This window comes from Scardinius erythrophthalmus (assembly GCF_964197995.2).
Source record: "Scardinius erythrophthalmus genome assembly, chromosome: 8".
Classification (NCBI taxonomy): domain Eukaryota; kingdom Metazoa; phylum Chordata; class Actinopteri; order Cypriniformes; family Leuciscidae; genus Scardinius; species Scardinius erythrophthalmus.
Window position 1 is genome coordinate 6695999 of NC_138228.1, and position 15036 is coordinate 6711034.

A 15036-nucleotide genomic window follows, 5' to 3' on the forward strand; every position below is an offset into this window, starting at 1 on the left:
TATAACTCGCAGTGACTTTATTAAAAAAATCTGAATTGCGAGATAATCGCAATTATCTTTTAAATAGTTGTATTCCGTGGCTGAAAAAAGCTTCCATAGTGTGTGTGTGTATGTGTGTGTATATATGTATATATATATACAGAAAATGTAAGTAAAAATATATATATTTTTTTTACAATATACTTAATAGCTGAACCACAACTCACTGTCATCATGTCGATTTTACAGTGAAGTGTTCAGTAAAACATTCACATGTGTGATTTTTCCCTGATGGGGCTCAATTATTTGCCTCATTGTGTGAGCTGCAGGGAGAAGCGTTACAGCTGTGCCACTCTGGAGAATAACTGAGGGAACGCTTTCTGTCTGTGCAAATCCCACTTAAGCCCTGTTTGGTTGCAGATATTGCCCTTTGTCCTTGTCTCACTAAATCGCCATTAAATTTCTCCCCAAACCCTCTGAAATGAACGCTGCCAATGCTGAGTGGTGCCCTGTTTCATCCTGTAATCAGAGAGAGGGGGGAAACATGAGACACACGGAGGCAGAGACCCCAGTAGCGTGCCACTAATGTGCCGTGTTGATCCCCTCCTGCGGTTTAGCAGACTGGATTCAGTGGTAATAAGCCCTCCTGGTTGAGGGCTGATGCCCTATTATTACCGCATTGTCTCCCCCGGGGCTCAGGAAGTGAGCGCAGACCTTCTGCAGCAGCTCCCAGAGACACGGACGCTTTTAGAGTCTTACCTCAGCCCAAAGTCACCCACGGGAACATATTCAGTGTAATTATTACATGCTCTTCAAGACCTACCAGGAGTGGACGGCTTTCTAGGATTCTTTAAATTAAGTAAATCAACAGCACAGGTTGTATGGCATGAAGGCTTCAGCTTTTATACCTATTGACCTTGTAGTTTATATGATATTGGTGAGCACACATTCACTATTAACTAAGACTTTTGCCTCAATAAACTCCTAATTTAATGCTTATTAATAGTTAGCAATTGTTGTTAGGTAGTTGTTATAGTGGTTAAGGTTAGGTATGGGGCAGGATTAAGGGATGGATAATAAGACATTTATATGTGTATACAAGTACTGATAAACAGCCAATAAGCTAGTAAGAAGCAACTAGTTAATAGTTGTGTATATTTTTTGCTTTGTGAAAATAGTGTTTAAAACAGATTTCCTGATTTTACTTTTTATTTTATTTTATTTTGAACCTCTACATATTTAACATGGAATATATACTATATATATATATATATATATATATATATATATATATATATATATATATATATATATATATTTACACAGGCCTTGACATTAACACCCGCTGGATTTTAGCAATGGTGTGTAACACAGTCACTCCTACTAGCCTCTTCGGTGGGTTCAATTGTATATATGATATATACATTTTTCACTTGTAGTGTTTTAAAAAGGAATCTGAAATGACACACTAAGTGCAATGTGGTGTTGTTAAAAATATTGATTTTTCAATACATATTGATACTGAAACTCTCCCAATACTCATTTTCCACAGAATAGATACACGATACCAGCTGCGCTTTCTCGCTCTCTCATCTCTACCCACCTTTCCTTCACTTACTCGTTTTATTTGCTCCGGATGAATATTGTTGGTGTTCCAGGGCTTGAATTTGGCGTGGGATTGCGCGTATTGCGCATAATTTTACTCATTCACGCATATTTTGTGCTCACACCCAAACATAAAGCCACCTCTCAGTACTAAATTGAGTTCTTTTTCGCTGATTATTGCGCTTAAACAGTCAAATACTCGTGTAAACATTTTCAGTTATGTTTTAAGTGAACATAAACAGTTGAGAAAGAAAATGCATGGTATCAAAATTGTGGCCAGTGACAATGCTGAGTGGAGTGGCTAATAACTTTGAAAATAATATGTAATTTTTTTGGAGCAGTTTTCCTCCATACTCCTATTTTATTTCGGCATATTAAACTGGGGGAAAAAAATACAGTTCAAATTTAGACTTGATAACTTTTTTTTGGCTCTCCTTTCTGTTTATCTTGGACTAAAAGACAAGTGTGATTCAAGCTTTAAGCCAATGACAGATGAGGAGAACACTGTGTTTGCCATGAAGTGATGAAGGTTGTATTTACAGCCTGTTGACATTGATTCGACACGCATCTTAAGACCTGAGAAGCTGGTAGTTTGGAATGATGTCATTGTAGCATGAGAGTGCTTGGTTATGACAGCCTATGGAGAGACGAGATGAAAGACTATTTCCACACATTTCATTTCACACACGTTCTGAATCACCACCAAATTCTCAAGTGGCTTGTCTGAAGTCATAAAAAGCCATGCAAAAGTATGATTTGCCATTCTGAAGTGGATTTGAGCCAATCACAGTGCCACTAACCCTCTTATCAAACACCCTCTACTGGTAGGAAATATACTATTTTATATTGATGCCGTTGTCAGAGGAACAGAGAAACAGCCTGCAGGAGCTGCCATGATAATGATGCAGTGCAATATCTTTGATTAAGAGATGAACATCTGTCTCTGAGCTATATGTGACCACACACAAATGCTCATTCAACAGTGATTCAGACACTGCTGTTGCAACAGGTTTTAGTTTTCTCACTGCCAGCTAGTAAACATTTTACGTTATTGTCTAATACCCTAAAGCAGTGTTTCATAACTGATAGGTCATGAACTAAAGGTGAATCGAAAGTTTGTTCAGGGGGGGGGGGAATTAAATAAATAAATAATAGTGAATATATAATAATAAAACAAATACCCTAATTAAAAAAAATATATATATGCAAAGTATAAGAAAATACGACCTAGACTACATAAAATATTGGTTCACTTGCAAGGAAGATAAATTAATAAAATTAAAATAAAAACTTAATATTATATTATATATTTAAATGTTTTATTTTAAGGCATTTTTGTACGATACTATTAGTGCCGTCAAAAATAATCCATCGTTTTTACAGAAAAAAAACCTGGCAGCTGTCGTTGCCAGAATAATTCTGTAAAAATACAGTAAAAATTTAAACATATTTACAGAACAACTGTACATTTTACAAAAATAAATAAATAAATAAATAAATAAATATATATATATATATATATATATATTTTTTTTTTTTTAAACCAGTAAATCCAATTGCAACTAAAATCTGTTTTGTAACTTTAACATATGAAGAGTTCAGATGCAAAAGCCTCTAAGTGCCATCTGAAATTTTCCTCTAGAATGATCATTTTTATCAAGCTCGTATATTTAAGTTTAGTAATTTCACTTAAATGACAATTAATAGGTAATTTTCATTGGCATTTAAGTGAAATTACTGAACTTAAATATTCGAGTTTGATAAAAAATTATCATTCTAGAAGAAAATTTCAGATGGCACTTAGAGGCTTTTGCATCTGAACTCTTCATATACTGACATCCACCATAATAACACTGGTGGTAAAGAGAGAACCATAATACATCAGAGTTCATCACCCTTAGGTTTTCCACAAGCTGAGGTAATATATAGAAGTTAAACAGTGTCATGCACACAAATACAAAACACCTTCATGCAACACACACAACACTAAAATAGTGCAATAAACATTCATTCAACAACATAAAATGTAACATAAAACACTAATATACATAACTGATAGAAAAAACTAAGAAGAATACGGCTTTTCATTGTGAATTATTAGATCATTTGTTCTTTTTAAATGTATTTTACTGTAAAATTACACAAAATGCAAGTTTTTTTGCAGTTTTTACTCCGTATGGGAACTTAACAACTTACTGTTGCATTTTACAGTCTTTTACAGTTAAAATTACAATAGATTTTTCGCAGTTGTAAATAAAACATTTAGCTTATTGGGTTGCTTTTTACAAGACAATATCAGTTGAAACCAGTTGAAAAGCACAATCACATATCTGACTTTTGCACATTTATCTTATTTCCAGTAGTAAATCTTATTGGCTGGGTTTTGCTGACATTCCACCCTCTCCCCGCTCTTTTTTCCATATCTCCTCATAGATGCAAACGAGAGGTCGGCCAAGAGATTTTCACCCGATGGAGTCTTCAATTACACCTCTCTGCTCCTCAGTAAAGAGGATAACATGCTGTACGTTGGCGCTCGAGAGACTCTCTTCGCACTCAATATCACCGATATCAGCAGAACACAGCTGCAGCGTAATGTGAGTATGTCTGTGTGTTGCATTCTGGAGAATTTATAAGCATGTGCATCAGTCTGTAATATGGGAATTATTCATTTAAGGATCAAATGAGAGTAGAATATCATTGATGTTGAATCTAAGCATCATTTAAAGCGATAGTTCACCCAAAAATGAAAATTCTGTCATCATTTACTCACTTATATTGTTCCAACCCCATATGACTTTCTTCTTTTGAACACAAAAGAAGATATTTTAAAGAATGTCGGTAACCAGACAGTTGACGGTAGCCATTGACTTTTTTTCCGCCTACTATGGAAGTCAATGACTACCATCAACTGTCTGGTTACCGACACTCTTTCAAATATCTTCTTTTGTGTTCAGCAGAAGAAAGAAACTCAAGGTCAAGGTTTGGAACAACTTGAGGGTGAGTAATTGATGACAACACTTTCTTTTTTGGCACACACGTAAGTGTGAACGCTGGTAAAGCGTGTCACTTTCTGATCATTTGTCATTGGTATTTTTAAAAAATATCCAAATGGCTACATCAATATCATACTATGTCGTTCAATTTTGTGACATTTTATGACATTGATTATCAGTGAATAATGGATCAATCCATTCATTTCCCAAAGCTAACGTGTGATTTCCGAAGACTTGAAATGTACAGGTAGTGCTGAAAAGGATCACACCTACTTTTATTGGGATTTTGTGTCCTTTTTCATTCAGTGTAAGCGTCCTACTTTACCAGTTGTCCCACTTCCTCCTCATTGTATTTTGACATCAAACTTTGCAACAAATTAACTTTTTAAGTCATAAATAGTCCTTCACAGTTCACTGCAAATATTTTGTGTTGCTTGATTCAATTTGAACTTAACAGAAAGGCTATGTTACAGCCAAGGTGACTCACTGTAGGCCCACTCAATGCAAATGTGCTTGTTAATGCATGATGTTTCTGTAAATGCACTATTGCTGGCGAGACTGCTCAACTCAGTCAGCTTGCGATTTTCACTTTTTCAGTTAACATGGAGCACGCCACAGAGAAAGAGAGACGAGTGCAGTTTCAAAGGGAAAGACTTACAGGTAAGAGATATTCATCAAACCAAGTGGAGAGATGTCTGTATATTTGAGCATGACGTTTCATGTCGATTCATATACTGTAATTCAAGAAGTAGGTCTCTCTCTAAAGTAGATGTTGGGCAGAATTTGAATCTGAGAAACTGCCCGTCGCACCACTTTCAGTTCATAGGATCCATTATTGCCTTGACACGTCCACACTGTAATTTCCCTGAAAGCTTGACACGGCATAAGGGCTGTTATTAGATTAATAATCCGCATGCTTAATTTGCTGCCAGATTGATTTGTCTTGAGAGCCAGGTTTGGATGGATGTTGGGACCCTGATGAAGACACAGTAATAACTGCTGTTTCTTGAGACCGATGACACGCAGCTGCCAGAAACCTCTCCCAGACTATTACAGAGGATTTAGATCAAACCTAGTGATGTGAAAACAAATTCTGAGCCACAGCCAAGCACACAGCCTGGTGCTTAAATTTGCCCTCATATAACGTTCAAACTCTTTGTTCATGAATTTTTCGTATCTTTGAAAATTCATTTTTGGACTACTACCATATATAAAAAAATAATGTTTTTAGGGATAGTTCACCCAAAAATGAAAATTCATCATCAATTACTCACCCTCTTGCCATTGCAAACCTGGATGCAACAGGAGATATTTTGATGAATGTTGGGAAATTTTTTGACTTCTATTGTATTGACAAAAGGTATTTAGCAAAATAGAATTTAAAAGAAATAAAGTCGTAAGTCTCCAACGGTGCGTCCGAAATCGTGTACTGTCTGAGTAGGTACTACATTTGAATTTGAACTTACTCTGCGACCGTTAAAAAAATATATTCTATATAGTATAGAATTTATACTGTAGATTATATAGAACGTGTGTAGTATGAATGTAATCCGGATTATATCCGCTGTGCTGTCATTATCATGTGACCTTCCAATCACAAATCCTCTCCCGTGGCCTCATGGGATAGTTCGGGGACTTTTCGCCTACTGTTTTTCAAATACTATGTATTCAGACATACTACTCTATTGGCGTACTGTTTTTCACATGCTATATAGTAGGGAAGTATTCGATTTCGGATGCAACGCAAGTGATCTAATAGGTGCAACTAGTAACTGTCACATGCATGTCTCAAATCATTGTCTGTCTCTCCTTCTCTTATGCATTTCCTTTTTCTCATTCCAGACTGACTGCTTCAATTACATCAAGATTTTACTGCGTGTGAACAGCACTCACCTGTACGTGTGTGGAACGTATGCTTTCAGCCCTATCTGCGCATACATCGTAAGTACTGTTTAATTTTGTTCTATTCTGCTGCAGGATCTCACCACCTCCATCCATGCTTTTAACAGACTGCAGGGGAGGAATTAATTATCCATGTAATTTACTCAGTCAATCAAAATGTCCTCAGAAATACACTCTTCCGCTTTCCCCGAGGGTAAATGCCGTTCGGATGAGAAATGATTATTGCCCTGCACTTTACTTAGACCCCTCACTCTGGAGACGATGCCTGGATTGGTCTGTGCACATGAGGGGTCGACACGGACCACTAAGATTGAAGCTTAAGGATAGTGTACTTTGCATACACAAGCTGATTCTGTGACAGCTGTTCCTTGAAATGGTTTGCAGATTTACATTTTACCTTTATGCCCCTATAAAGACACAAACGAAGTGCGTCCAGCCGCAACTCCCTCCAAATATCCTTTTTATCAGGATCCTTGGCCCACACACAGCCGAAAGTACACACATCATCCCTTCGCTTTGAGTGCGTTCGCCCTGTTCTTACTATCTCCTCAGACTTATCACAATAACATGACGTTCTGTTCAGCAAAATAAGGTCCTTGTTTAGATCTGCACAGGCAGTAAGCAGTCAGGACAGTCAAGACAAGAGACAGTTCTTGCTGTCTTTACAAGAATGTCCGTCTTTTCTCCTCCAGAACACGTCTGATTTTTCCCTGGTGCGCAGTGAAATGGGAGAAATCGTCACCGAAGACGGTCGAAGCCGGTGTCCTTTCAACCCTGAATACAAGTCCACGGCCATCATGGCTGGTACGTGCTACAAAAAGATGTGTAACGTTCAGTATTTTGGCATCACTGTATAAAACTTAAACTTGTTTATTTCAGTTAGGGTGTGTTCACACTTGTAGGTCAGTTCTTTTGGACCAAAAAGAAAATGATACATTGAATCCTGGTTTACTTAGGACTTAATTTTCACAGCTCACACTTATTCAAATGAACCGAACAGCTAACAGAGCAATTCGTTTTAATTCTAATTTTTGTTTCCGTTTTTTAACTTTAATATTTATTTATTGATCTAGTATTAATTGATTTGATTTCAGCTTCATTTTAATGATCCGAAAACGTTTTTATTTTATACAGATTTAGATTTAGTTAACAATAGCATCACTGGTCTAAGTGCATTCTTATAGATCATGCCGATACTACGTGCTACAAAAAGTAGAGTTCGCAACACCCTTTCCTGATTTGCTTCATTAATGTCTGTTGATTTGAATGATGGTTTTACAGATGGAGAACTGTATGCTGGCACAGTCAGTAACTTCCAAGGGAACGAACCTATCATTTACAAAAGCCTTGGCCAGGGCACAGCCTTAAAGACTGAAAACTCACTGAACTGGCTTCAAGGTAAGAGCCACATCCACTAGAGCAGATTCACTAACAGTTGCGCACAGTATACTATTTAATCACTAACTCCTCGCAATTCAGTTTAACCAGGTGCTGATGTCTTTAAGGAATTTCTTCCTCACCGTCGTCATTTATATTCACAGTAAAACTGCTGTCATACTCACGTTTATGTCATTCCTCTAAACCTGCGAGACTTGTGAAGATATTTCTGTAGATAGATTTCTATCCCTCCATTGACAATCCATGTAATTTAGTATTATTTATATACGTTTATAGTATTTATTTATATATACATAGATTGACCTGTTATTTTTATATCTTCAGTTGTCATTTTTTAAAAGTATTTCGGTATACCTTTAATTATTTTTATAACTAACTGTGGTTTTAGTTTTAGTAATTTTTGTACTTCGACTTATTCATTTCAGATAGAGTTTTTCATCTAATATTTAAAATAGAATTTTCATTTTTGGGTGAACTTTCTCTTAGTGACTCGGGCACTACAATAGCGCAAACAGCATGAAAGTAAATGGTTCTATAAGTGGCACAGTTCCCAATTCTGTTCTCTTTAGGGATCAGTCCCCCTGAAGTTACCACTAAGAGGCCATTTTGGCACAGCAGAGAGTTATTCATATAAAGCAAGACTACAGAGAACAAAACAAATCAATTTAGTTTCAGTTTACACAGTCAAACCCTTCTCACTTTACTAAAGAGTGCTGCATAATAGCTTAATATTTTGCCATAAGTGACAAAGTTGATGAGAGACGCATATGCAAAATCGATCCTGGAGCACTTTAATAGTGTAACAAAAGATCTTCTATTGGTAACTACAACTAAAGATCGTCATATAAAAGGGGTTTCAGGTGGACCAGTGGCTATTTTTGTGACACAAAGTCCACATTACTTAAAAACGCTGCTGTCTCGGTGTACTGGATTGACACTTGTTTTTATTTCTCCCACAGATCCCGCTTTTGTGGGCTCAGCCTACATTCAGGAGAGTTTGCCCAAAGGCAACACAGTCGGCGATGATGATAAGATTTACTTCTTCTTCAGTGAAGCGGGAAAAGAGTTCGATTTCTTTGACAACACCATTGTGTCACGCATCGCTCGCGTGTGTAAGGTGAGGGGCACTTCGGTGTAAACATTGTTGAAGGGAGTTGGATGAGGGCCATTCTCGATACAGCAGTAATCCAACTACATACATGTACACACACACCATTTATTCACCCCCCAATTAAGTGTAAAGGAATACATGGCATTATGTTTGTGCATGTTAATATTAGTGCACATATGTGGGACATTGTGTGTGTGTACTCACATGGCCGTGTGATCGTTTCATGTGTCACACTGAGGTGAGAGAGGTTTCAGAGAGATTAGGAGGTTTGTGTTTCAAAGACACATTCCTCAATGCAGAGCTTTCCCTTTACCTGGTCCGCCTCCAATTCTTATCTCTGCTCAGCAAATATTAGCATTCATCTGTTGACTTGAGGGGCAGCTGAAAATGCGCATTGCACACACACACAACACTTCACAGTTCTTTCCAAAGAGGTCTATAATACCTGTAGAAAGCTATCCTATGGGTGCTTCCAGTTATTTTTGAGCCTATCACCAAAACCATAAATGCTGTGTGACTTATTGCCGATGACATCATATGTGCACAGTACCAAACTCTTCACTAGAGAATAAAAAGGGAAAAGAGCTAATATATCATTAATATAGTAGTGCAACAGCAACGGGAGTTTTCATTGTTTGTATCGCTCTGCTTGTCTGTGTGTGTTTGTTTGTTTGTTTCAGACAGACTAAGCAGTGATAGCAGAATGTCTTCATGTGCAAGTCATTGAATCATTCACTCAAACGATTTGTTCACAACACTGAATCATTCAGGAACGACACAAGTTGACTCTCTTTTTGAGTGATTAATTGAATCATTGACTTGTTCAAACCACTGATTAATTAGTGACTATTTATGGAAAAATCATTAAATCACTGATTCAACCAAATTGTTCAAACTACTGATTCATTCAGGAAAGAAACAGTGACTCGTGACCTGTCTGTATGGGTGAGTCATTGAATCATTTACTCAAACAATTCATTCAAACCACTGATTCATTCATGAATCACTGAATCATTCACTCCACCGTAACGAAACACAGGTACTAAATACAACTGTGTGCTGGATTTGTTTGAAACTTTGTTTAGCACTGTAAAGATAGGCAAAGACATCTAAAATGCGTTTCTAAATTTGAACTTCTGTTTTTTACAGTGTCATAAAACCAAACTGTTGGTCTGAATATCAGCATTGCTTGCGAAAATAAGTCAAAATATACAAACAATTTTGAATGTCAATCAATGGAGAACAATGCTTTTTGGGTTCAGATAGTGTAGTTATGGCATCTACAAGCAGGAGGCTAACGGTGCTTTGCTAACTTTGAGCCCTTGGTATTTTTAAACGCAGTGATGACACTGATGAATAGAAACATTTAGTGATGACATTCAAATAGGCTTTTCTAACCAGCTTCACTAAGAATAATTACCTAATTGTTTCCGTTTTCACACCAGCTAATTTACCAAGTGGCAGCCGATAGAAGGTTCACGCACTCCAGTCTTCCTGCCTTGTAATATGGATTATCACACAGGCTGCATGAAATGCCTCCTGACAGTTAAACGGTTGCAATGCCAGGGGAATGTGTCCTGCTTATTGGCATCCACTACCTTAAACATTATCCCAGGTTCCCTTTTTAGCTTGCCCCATATTCCTCCAACCAGATCCACTGGAGCCCAGCCATGAGGAAGGGAATGCAATGATTATGTTTATAAGCTGCATTTTCTTGGTTTTTGTACCTTATCTCCTCTCATGTAGTAAACAAACTTAATGACTCCTGCAAAGCCTATTAGCAGACTTAATTGTCGTGCATTCTGTGATGTGACATGCAACAAAGCCAGGCTCACGGACTGATGCACAAACCCTTTCCTATCACATCTGTGATTTTTTTTATTTTTTATTTCCCTTTGCTTATGCTCTTCATCTCAAATCGGTGTATTTGCGCACAAGGAGTGATCTGAATCTTAAGAGAGTCTCTACGTTGCCAGTTGGGTTAAAGCACTGACCCTGTCTGTTCTGAGCGGTGCATGAGCGGAGTGCAACATCTGCAAGATTCATTTGCCTTCTCGTCTTGCTTTTGAAGTCTGAGAATGATTTCAGTTCCACTGCTCTTTCTATATTTTGGTTTCTTTTCTTTTTGACTCCTAATTTACCTCCAATCACGTGTCACTATAATATGGATATTGGTGAACTTTTGCACAGATGACCATGTCAAATTCCAGTGGAAACTGTGAAGCATGTCAAACTATCCATTTACGTGCTGCAACAGTTCCTTATTGTTTTAAGATTCTTTCTGAATTGCACCTGGGGTTTGGAATTAAAAGCGTACCATATCATTTACACTCAGAATGACAATGAGCAGATCCTTTGGTTTCATTTGAAATGAATTGCATACAAGATGTGGAAGCTTCTCCTTTAAGTTTTTAAAGGTGCACTTTTCAGCTACCACTGTTCTGCCATTGTAGAAATATCCCAAATATATGTATATATTTATATATACATGTACATTTTATATAAATTATATATAAATACATAAATGTGAGCATGCATTTACTCATCTCACTCGCACAAAAACAGATTCAGTATTCCTCAAAATTGCAAACTTGCAATAATATGTTAAATGACACAAATATACTTTATGTATTTAATCTCACTTTATTAACCAATGTCTTTGCTGCTGACTCTTTTTTTATTTTTTTATTAAAAAACAAACAAGCAATCCCAGCCCTGGTTAGAAAAAGTAATGCAAAAGTAATGTAACATTACTTTCCATAAAAAAGTAACAAAGTAGTTACTTTTTTAAGGAGTAATGCAATATTGTAATGCATTTCTTTTAAAAAATAACTTTCCCCATCACTGCACCTCATTAAAAATAATAATACCCTTAAATGATAATAATAAAAAATCTATGTATTATATACATTAATTTGCTATTATATAATATAAATGATTTTAACTTAAAAAAAAATGCTTAAAATAAGCTTTGACCAAAACCAATAAAGCAATTATGGATTAATTAGCTCAGCAATTTTATATGATATTGTGCAGAACATTTACTGTATGATTTTGATGGTCCAAGCCGTTCATGGATTATAGTGTAACTTAGCCTTCAGCTGTAGGTTCACAGTGCTAAACTCTCCTTCTCAATGATGGGTGGGAGTTTCCCTTTAAAAGATTTTATTGGAATGTGTTGTTGCTGGTCCTGCTGGTATGGGAAGGCGTTGTCCTGCGTGCTGGATTACAATAATATTATAATTAAAGGAAAGCTCATTTTCTTTGGAGAGCAGCTGACATGGATGAATAAAAATTGTGCTTTTGGGACCTCTGCTTTACGTACCTCTGGCTGTCGTTCAGGCCATTTGTACTTCTTATTTGTCTGTTTCTCTGCCCTGCTCTTTGCCCAAACTTCTACTTCTGTTCTCGTCTTTGATTGTATCTCTCTGGCCATTTGTTTGTTCAGGTGTTCAGTATGAAGTTCTGCTTGAGTGAGGGTTGACACTAATATAAAGCTGCCCTGAACAACAAAAATATTGAGATGATTCATGGTGTGGCTTTGTTCTTCTTCACCTGTGTCATAGGGTTTATTCTCCAACATCCCTTCCCTCAAGTTTCCACTATGCCTGTTTCTTCCTAACTGTGTTTTTATCTTTAGATCACTCTGCCTCTTAGTTTTTAAACCAATATTTATCTTACTTTTTAGGGTACTTTTTGTATAATGAACTCCAGCATAGCGAATAGTGCATCATACTTAACAACAAAGAGAGAAGTCAAATCAGTATCAGATTAAGCAATTGTCTTTAATCCAAGAATTAGTTACATCATTTCCTTATATCACAATATCAGTCACATTTTCCCTTTTGTCTTTTCTTTTTTATTATGTTGAACAGCAAAACAGATCTATAATATTAATGGGGAAATTCTCATAACTGACTGTGTTTTCTCTTCTGATAGACGTTAAAGCCCTTGAATTATTCTGCCTGTTTTGTTTAAAGGGACTTAAAAGTACCAAAGTTAAGGCCTGTACACCTTCAGGGCCTCAATCCCAAAAAACACACTGTTGTACTCAGTCTTAATGCACAACATGTGATAGAAGCTGCAGTCCTTGTCCAGTTCTAAATCTTTACGTAAGAGAGAAAGTTGCCATCATAATCAGCATTTCCATTGGCTGATGCACCAGCTTGTTGGAATCGACAGCAGCTTCTAGTTCCCTCTCGTGGTCAGAAATGCTCATAACAAGTCTTTGCACATATCCTCCTCAATTTACTTTCACATTTATGGTAGACGCTTTTATCCAAAGCAACTTCAGAGTTTACATTTTGCCGGTATTTTAGTGTTTCCAGGGAATCAAACCATATGCTACCAGTAGAGCACATACTATAATATAAAACTAAAATAACACTGATTTCTATCTGTATTTCCACAGGGTGATAAAGGTGGAGAGAGGGTTCTTCAAAAGAAATGGACAACCTTTCTGAAAGCCCAGCTCCTGTGTTCATTGCCTGACGATGGGTTCCCCTTCAACATCATCCAGGACATGTTTGTACTGACCCCCAGCAAAGAGGCCTGGAAGAGCACCGTGTTTTATGGAGTCTTCACCTCACAGTGGTAACGTATTACGCTATATCTCCTGAAATTGCATTTAGAATACAGATAATACAGTGAATACCATTGTGGCTATGTTTGTGTTACTCATAAACCTTTGAGAAAAAGAAGAAATCCAGCGTTCATTTCTGTTATTGAACCCTGCCTGGCACTCAACCAGAATCCTTTTGCTGTACTTAGTGTGGGAGTTGTGGGTATTGATTGAGTGCATTAACATGGGGCAAAAGAGACGAGACAGGCAGGAGATGTCAGCGAGACTCAGAATAGCCTCTCTCTTGTGTCCGCCTACGCACCTGTTACATGTATGTCTGAGGTTAAATAAGACGCTTTTGCATTTTGTGTGCACTCTGATTTTTCAGCTGTCTTTAAGGTGCGAGTAAGTGAGGTTGTTGATGAATATGCAAATGTAGACTGATTGTAATGAATGTTGTGTTTGTGTGTACAGGTACAAAGGTGCTTCAGGAAGCTCAGCTGTATGTGCGTTTACCATGGACCAGGTTGAAGAGGTGTTTAATGGACGTTACCGGGAAGTGAATCGGGAGACGCAGCAGTGGTACACCTACAACCACCAAGTACCAGAACCCAGACCTGGAGCGGTACGTTTCGTGTTATGTTCAAAAACAACTCGATGGAACGCAACAGAACCGAACGTGGAGGACTTGAGGAGTGTTTAAAAAAAAAATGCATCATACAAAGCGTCATCATTTACTCAGCCTGATGTCATTCCAAGTCTGTCTTCTGTAGAACATTTTGAGAAATGTCTCAGCGTTTTTTTGTTTGTCTTATACAATGGAAGTCAATGGTAACCAAAGCTGTTTGGTTATCAACATTCTTCAGAATATATTCCTTTATGTTCCACTGAAGAAAGAAAGTTACACAGGTTTGGAATGACATGAAGGTGAGTAAATAATGACATAAAGAGTAGTAAAATCACGCACATCCCAGTCAAGTACGGGTGCTGGATCTCATATAAAATACAACGTAACAAAGTAAAGATCCGCACACCGGAAAGCTCCCATTCACAAATTTATTAGTGTGACGTTTCGGGCCTTCACGGCCCTTCCTCAGACTCAATAATGTAAATAAAAACAGAAATATACATATTTGGGTGAACTATCCCTTTAAGAGTAGAAACAGAAAAAAGATACTCAAAAAAAACTAGTTTTTTGGTTTGTTGACCAAACTGACCCATCGCTTCTAAACTATCTTGTAGCCTATTTTAAAGTCGGCATGAAATGAAAATTGTCATTGTGATGTATATTCGAGTGAAATGGCTTCTCGAACGAGAACGGGACTTGATTGTCCATCAGGAATTGATTGGATCATTGTCGTTTTTTGCTGAGTGACAGGTTGCTGGAAGGGAGAGATTACTGTCCCGTTCTCGCAACAGTGCACACATCATCAGAGAAGAGATGTTGTTGCGACGGGGAGAGGATGTTTGATGAAAAATGATGAGGG

General features: G+C 37.2%; 1 protein-coding gene across 1 annotated transcript in view; it reads left to right on the plus strand.

The window, feature by feature from the left end:
• sema4ba (sema domain, immunoglobulin domain (Ig), transmembrane domain (TM) and short cytoplasmic domain, (semaphorin) 4Ba) overlaps positions 1–15036 on the plus strand; it is a 63704-nt gene that overhangs the window by 34813 nt on the left and 13855 nt on the right. Inside the window, exons 3-10 of the mRNA XM_081373167.1 lie at positions 4018–4178; positions 5175–5237; positions 6420–6518; positions 7172–7283; positions 7761–7877; positions 8837–8994; positions 13400–13581; positions 14024–14174. Coding sequence (XP_081229293.1) covers positions 4018–4178; positions 5175–5237; positions 6420–6518; positions 7172–7283; positions 7761–7877; positions 8837–8994; positions 13400–13581; positions 14024–14174 — 1043 coding nt within the window. The remainder of the gene's footprint in view (positions 1–4017; positions 4179–5174; positions 5238–6419; positions 6519–7171; positions 7284–7760; positions 7878–8836; positions 8995–13399; positions 13582–14023; positions 14175–15036) is intronic.